A 7,663-nucleotide genomic window follows, 5' to 3' on the forward strand; every position below is an offset into this window, starting at 1 on the left:
AATTTCTTTAAATTTATTTGATGATAATCTAAAACATGATATCCTATAAAAAAAATAGCAAAAATAAAAAATTGCTTATAAATTCACAATTTCACACCTTAATAAATATAAAAGCAAACAATAGGCTAAAACAATATTTACTTGACAAATTTATTACTTTAATGAGTTTAATGTCTTTAATGTAATAACCCCAACTTTTCACATTTAAAAACCCAAATTCTCTACCATTTCTATTTTGAAGTTGCAGAGTCCCTAGCTCCTCCCCACCGGAGCCATGTTTTCATACGATTCCCTCCCACCACCCAAATCTTTCTTAACAGCCGCCGCATCCTTCACTGCCTCCGCCCTCCTCTTCAGAACCATCGCTTCCGATCTCATCCCAACCGAGTACATCAAATCCCTCTTCAAACGCTTCTCCACCCAACTCACCGTCGTCATCGAAGAATCCGATGGCCTCACCCCCAACCAACTCTTCGAAGCTGCCAACATTTACTTGGGCACCAAGTTATCTCCCTCCACGCACCGAATCAAAGCCAATAAAGCTGAAAAAGACGACGAACTCACAGTCACAGTCGATCGCAACCAACCCATAATCGACGTCTTCCAAAACGTGAAATGCACCTGGGTTTTGCACACCGAAGTAATCGAGGTCGATCACAACTCGAATTCTCGGTCTGAACTTAAGTTCTTTGAATTAGATTTTCACAAGAAGCATAAGGAAACAGTGTTGAAGAATTACCTGCCTTATGTACTGAAAAAAGCTACGGAGATCAAGGATGCGAAGAAAGCAGTGAAGTTGCATACGGTGGATTATTACAGCGGAACCGATTACTGGAGCCCGGTGGTTCTGAACCACCCGGCGACATTCGAATCCATGGCTATGGATCTAGACAAGAAGGTAGAGCTTATGGAGGATCTTGATATGTTCGTAAGGAGGAAAGAGTATTACAGAAGAGTGGGGAGGGCTTGGAAACGAGGGTATTTGTTTTTCGGACCACCTGGAACTGGAAAATCAAGCTTAATTGCAGCCATGGCTAACTATCTCAAGTTCGACGTCTATGATTTGGATTTAAAGGAGGTGCGAGGCAATTCCGATCTAAGGAAAATGCTGGTTGGCACAAAGAATCGATCTATCATTGTAATCGAGGACATTGATGCCTGCGGTGTAGGATTGCAGAGTCGAGAAACAGAGAACGATGCTTCAAATTCAAACGAGGAAGACGATAAGGTACATGATACATTGTTATATCGAATAATCGAACCTTTTACTGTTTTACATGATTCGAATTCGATCTTATGGGTTTGTTTTCATTTGGGTATTAGATAAGTTTATCAGGGCTGCTGAATTTTGTGGATGGATTGTGGTCGAGTTGTGGGGATGAACGGATCATCGTGTTCACGACGAATCACAAGGAGCGATTGGATGCGGCATTGTTGAGGCCAGGTCGGATGGATGTGCAGGTGGAGATGTCGTACTGTAGTTATGGTGGGTTCAAGGTGCTTGCGTCTACTTATTTGCAGGTTAAAGAGGAGGAAAAGATGGAATTGTTTGGAGAGATTGAAGAGCTGTTGAAGAAGGTTGAAGTGACACCTGCTGAGATTGCAGGAGAGTTGATGAAGAAGAGTGATGACGTGGAGATAGTGCTTGGGAAACTGATTCGCTGGCTTCAGCTGAAGGAAGCAGAGGATAAAGATTGAAATCATGATTAAGTTTATGGTTACATGTTGGGTGATCCCTTTGTTTAGTGTATATTTCGGCTATTTGCGTATATCTGGGGGTTCATTTTTGTATTTATTTATAACGATAATAAGAGAATGACAAAATTACAAAAATGGTCTATTTTGTCCCTTTTTTTTTGTATTCAATATACCATCGAACTTGTTGTTGGTGTTTACCTTAGCCCTTTTGACCGGCTTTTGACTTGTGATAGCCGGTCAAAGGGTTATGGTGAATACAAACAACAAGTTCGATGGTATATTGAGTACAAAAAAAAGGAAAGGAACCAAATGAGAACAAACGTAACAGTTGATTACCCTCCTGATTCATTCTCCCTTTACTCATTTACAACAAATCCCACATCATCTCCTACTGATATTAATGACTTTATGAGATTCATTTTTGTTTCTCTTCAAAACATAACTCACGAAAGGACATTATTAATGCATGTACAACTTTGCAATGCACTTGAATATTTATTAGGGGAATCTTGACTAAGCAGGCGCATTTCATGACTACCTTTACATTTCCAATCAAATGATTTATCGTATCATGGATTCTAGACAAGTCTACAAACTAGTGGAATCACAAGTGCTGTGATTTTTTAGTTTACTTAGTTTTAAGATCGAACTCATAGGATAAGATACAACATCAATATGTACAACATCATGCTGCTTTTGTAGACACATCACCATAATATTGTACATATTGATGTTGCATCTTATCCCATGAGTTCGATCTTAAAGCTAAGTAAACTCAAAAATCATAGCACTTGTGATTCCACTCGTTTGTAGACTTGTCTAGAATCCATGATACGATAAATCATTTGATTGGAAATGTAAAGGTAGTCATGAAATGTGCCTGCTTAGTCAAGATTCCCCTAATAAATATTCAAGTGCATTACAAAGTTGTACATGTATGAATAATATCTTTTCGTAGGTTATGTTTTGAAGAGAAGCAAGAATGAATTTCATAAAGTCATTAATATCAGTAGGAGATGATGTGGGATTTGTTGTAAATGAGTAAAGGGAAAATGAATCAGGAGGGTAACCAACTGTTGCGTTTGTTCTCATTTGGTCCCTTTTTTTTGTACTCAATATACCATCGAACTTGTTGTTTGTGTTCACCATAACCCTTTGACCGACTATGACAGGTCAAAAGCCGGTCAAAAGGACTATGGTAAACACCAACAACAAGTTCGATGATATATTGAATACAAAAAAAAAGGGGATTATATGAGTACAAACGCAAAAGTTAATTACCCTCAAGAGTCATTTTCCCTTTTCTGTGGTTAGGTCCAAATCTCTTTTAAATTGTGTATATATTTTGTTTAAAGAAGTTTTTCTTGTAGATTTGGTCTCATAAAAGTTAAAACTTCAAAGCACTAATCTACACTTTATATTATATTTATTTTTTTCATTTTTCTTGTATTTATTTTAGTTTATTAATAATATACTATATAATCAGGTCCCACATAACAACCCCACTCATCCCCACATAGTTTCACCACCGCTACCCCATCTTCATGCCACCTCACCGCCAACCAACCGCTTCTATGTTGTCATACATCTTCACCAGAAAAACCACTTGTAACTCTAAAAAGAAATAATAATAAATAAATAAAAACACAAACAAATACACATAGCCATGTGATTGACGAAACAATCTCAACTTGCGAAAAGAATTCCTCACATAGTTTGGCCTATACACTCAATTATTCACTCGCCAGAGCTTAAACACAAGCATTAAGGTCATCCACATCACTGCAATGTCACTAATCTTTCAATTGTGTCACATTAAGGTTATCCACATCACTACAATGTCACTAATCTTTCAATTGTGTCACATCAGCTTTGCAGTGACTACTTACATCAATGCAATAACACTTATCTTTCAAAAGTGGTCCCCACTACCACATCAACAATTACTTTATATATATATATATATATATATATATATATATATATATATATATATATATATTCAAATAAAAATAGCGAATAATAAATTAACATAAATATAACTATTTATAATTCAAATAAAAATAGCTAGATGTTACAAAACATGAAAATCCTAACATTATGATATTGATCACGTTATCTTCAAATGTTCCAATTCCATTCAACAAATTCATTTGCAATTAACGGTTTAAAAGGATTGTTGTGTATCCTAACAATATTTTGAATTCATCAACAACAATGAAAATTATATAAAAAAACACAATTAGTAAGATCTAAAATAATAAAGGATTTAATTTTCATTTTATTAATTTATTGATTGTATAATTTTTTTTCTATTAATTTCCAGTTTTACAATTTAAAACATACATACTTATTATATTATTTCATTCCGATTAATTTGGTATTTAAAGAAATTTGTTAAAAAAATAATAAGTACTAATTAATTGATTTTTAAATATAAATATATTTATATAGTGTAAACAAATATCGAGTATTCAAAATATTAAAAAAAAAAAGTAATTTATATTTAAATGTGGGGCCTATTATCATTTGCAAGCCTTTCAAATTTAGAAAGGAGTAATCAAACGTGGCACCGATATTGAATCCTAGTGGCATTGCAATAGGTTTGAAAGGCCTCGATGCAGATGCTCTAATACATGTTATGGTAAATAAGCGCATACACATAACCACAAAGATTATGTTCTTTTTACTTTTTGTAAGAATTCAGTAAAAAAAACAAATCAAATTTTCAAAATATCATAATTAGTCTTTGGATTTCAGATAATGTTTTTCAAATTTCATAATATATATATATATATATATATATATATATATATATATATATATATATATATATATAGAGAGAGAGAGAGAGAGAGAGAGAGAGTTAGGTTCTTGTATAGAAGCTTATAACTAAATCTCGTCCATTGATTTTAGATATCTAGATAAGGAAAGATGGTAATTTGACTTTTTATATCAATTAATGATATTTAATAACCTATAATTAAGAAAAAAACTAAATATAAATAACATATAGTCAATTTGCTTTATGTATGTCATACTCCGTTTTGATTGACATAACCGATGATCTCCATTAATTTAATTTTTGCTTTAATAATCTTAATTCATACAAGAAGTTTATATCAATTATTTATTTTTTTAATAATAATCATATAACTTTTTTGTTAATTGTTTTTATTCTTCTTTATCTCCCAATATAAATTAGTAGTGGAATTTTTTGTCATTAATTTATATATTTGAATTGATTTACGGAATCATAATAGTTTTTTTTATCTTATTCTTCAAGAATATTCGTTTATTATTGTCTTATTCTTTAAAAATGTTCTTTTATTATTTCAATAAAGTTGAATTACTCTTCAAGAATGTTTGTTATATACCTGGAATTAATGTTTTATTTTTTAATAATTTTAAACTCTTCTTCAAGAATTTCAATAGATAATGCAATTATAATCATCTAATTAATTTCCTATTCTACAAGAATGTCTTACCATAATTTCATTCTTAGTTATTCTTATCATCAACCTAAGAATTGGTAATAGATAATATTCTTAAGCATAAGAATAATATAAAATAAGTCAATCCAACTAATTTTTCATTATTTCTATGACCATGAAAAAATCAAATTTATAGGTGGTAAAAATAGAAAACTAATTCTTTAAGAATGAAATATCTTTCTTGTTTTTTGGTTATGTACTCTAGAAAAAAATATATCAGCACATAATTAAAATTGAAATTGAAATTGAAATTAATATCACATGACAATCTCACATTCCATATATATTTTGTAACGGTTCTTATGATTTTGTGCTTATAATTAATTAGATGCAATTATATAGTAAATGCTATCACATGTTAATAACATGTACCCTCATATTTCAACCCTTCATTCGTTTAATCCAATAGACAAGAATTGATCATACATTCATACAATATTTGTAGTTCATATTTAATCATAACCCTATATATATATATATATATATATATATATATATATATATATATATATATATATATATATATATATTAGCCCTATATTTTAATATAGGTTTTCTTTGTTATATTTATTTAGCTTATTGCATAGCTTTAGTCCATTATATGTATTTGTAGCTCATATATATATATATATATATATATATATATATATATATATATATATATATATATATATATATATATATATATATATAATGGGTAAATTACACCATTCGTCCCTCGTGCATATGTTAGAAAGCATGTTTAGTCCCTATTTTCAAAAATTAACTCGGACCGTCCCTGAATTTGTTTTTTCTTGCATGGTTAGTCCCTATTGACATAAAATGACTATTTTACCCTTAATAATTTCTTTTTTATTTTCTTGTTACTTATTTATCAGTGTTTAGATTTAAAAAAAAAAAGTTAATATCCCACCCCCTTCCTTTATGTCTGGTTTCCTTCTCCCTCTCTCTCATTTACACTTACAACCGACAACCACCCAACTTCGGCGCTCCTCCTTTCTCCGGCGAGACCAACCTTTTTCTTTCTCTATTTTTCGATCGCCACCCATTACAAGTGCTGACAGCTGCGAATGGTGGTTCTCTATCACATTCTTCTAAAGTCCAATCTTCCTCCCCCAATTCTAACTAAGAACTGCAATTTGATCAACGAAATCCACCAAATATATTCCCAAATAATCATCAGATGACTTCTTTCTCCCCATCCTTCATTCGCCTCCTACCTACATGTCACCATCCTCCATACCTTCAACTTCTTCATCTCCGCCCTTCCACATCCTCTGCATCGTCATCATCACATTTCAATAAACTAACCCATTTCTACATTCAACCTCATCAATATTTAGATCGAAAAAGAAGGAGGATAGACATGGAGGAGATTTGTGGTCCGTCCAACTCCATAGTCGAGTTCCACAATAGTAACACACAGATGAGGAAGCGATGGTGGGTTGGAGGATATGGCGTCGTTACTTGCAAGGTTTGAAACCAGTGGTGTGCAGTGGACGACGTCGGTGGTTTGAAGGAGACGATGAGTACCTCCGACGACTGGATTTTGACTTCCTTCGGTGGCCAAAGTTTGACTTCACAAGAAGGGGAGGTTTTCAGATGAATATAGAGAAACATGAAAAAGGATTTTGGGCATCCGACTAATGAGGATAGGGGTGGGTAAGTGTGAGGCCCACTTCATTTTCTATATATTATAATTAATAAAAAACAAACAACAAAAAAGAAAATAAACTAGGATCAAACGTATAAGGCTTGGATATAGTCTTTTTAAGTCTCACAAAAGGATCAAACGTGCAAATTTAAATTAATGAAGGATCAAACGTGCAAATTTAAATTAATGAAGGATGAACCGTGCAACTTTTAAAAAATTAAGGGACGGTTCGAGTTAATTTTTGAAAATACGGACTAAACACGTTTTCTGACATATGCACAAGGGACGATTGGTGTAATTTACCCATATATATATATATATATATATATATATATATATATATATATATATATATATATATATAGTGATAACCCGAAGTTCTTTCCGTCATTGTAACCCGTTCCGTCAATAAAATTCGTCGTTTTCGAATTGTTTCCGTTTCATTATTAAATTAAGTCATTAAATTCAAGTCATTTATTATGACTTAATGGATGCTCAAACACGTTAATAACTCAAGAAAATATTCCAAATTAAGAATTAGAAAAATTTTAGTTTCGACCATATCGGGTTACGACAACTTTATCGGGTGCGACCAAAAACATCGTATAACGTCAGTATCGGGTAGAATTCCACCGTGTCCCGAACTTGAATCATATTTAAAGTGCAAAAGGCTTCATTTGAAGCTTTTGCACCCTCTCTCACTACTCTCTCTCTCTCTCTCTCTCTCTCTCTCTCTACAAACTCATTTCTTGGCCAAAATCCTCAAATTCAAGCTCCATTTCATCAAGTTAACCTTCCTAACTTGTTGTATAACCTT

General features: G+C 32.4%; 1 protein-coding gene across 1 annotated transcript; it reads left to right on the top strand.

The window, feature by feature from the left end:
• Positions 1-231: 231 nt before the first annotated feature.
• LOC145052545 (protein HYPER-SENSITIVITY-RELATED 4-like) lies at positions 232-1,840 on the top strand. The gene is made up of 2 exons (XM_079000369.1): positions 232-1,228; positions 1,324-1,840. The coding sequence occupies exons 1-2, from the start codon at positions 275-277 to the stop codon at positions 1,696-1,698; spliced, it is 1,329 nt and encodes a 442-aa protein (XP_078856495.1). The 5' UTR covers positions 232-274; the 3' UTR covers positions 1,699-1,840.
• Positions 1,841-7,663: the final 5,823 nt, after the last annotated feature.

The sequence above is a fragment of the Lactuca serriola genome, chromosome 5, assembly GCF_051521515.1.
Source record: "Lactuca serriola cultivar US96UC23 chromosome 5, Lser_US96UC23_V15, whole genome shotgun sequence".
Classification (NCBI taxonomy): domain Eukaryota; kingdom Viridiplantae; phylum Streptophyta; class Magnoliopsida; order Asterales; family Asteraceae; genus Lactuca; species Lactuca serriola.

Coding starts and splice junctions, on each gene's coding strand:
- LOC145052545 (XM_079000369.1), top strand. CDS start 275: ATGTTTTCATACGATTCCCTCCCACCACCCAAATCTTTCTTAACAGCC. Junction 1,229..1,323: donor CAAACGAGGAAGACGATAAG/GTACATGATACA, acceptor TTTGGGTATTAG/ATAAGTTTATCAGGGCTGCT.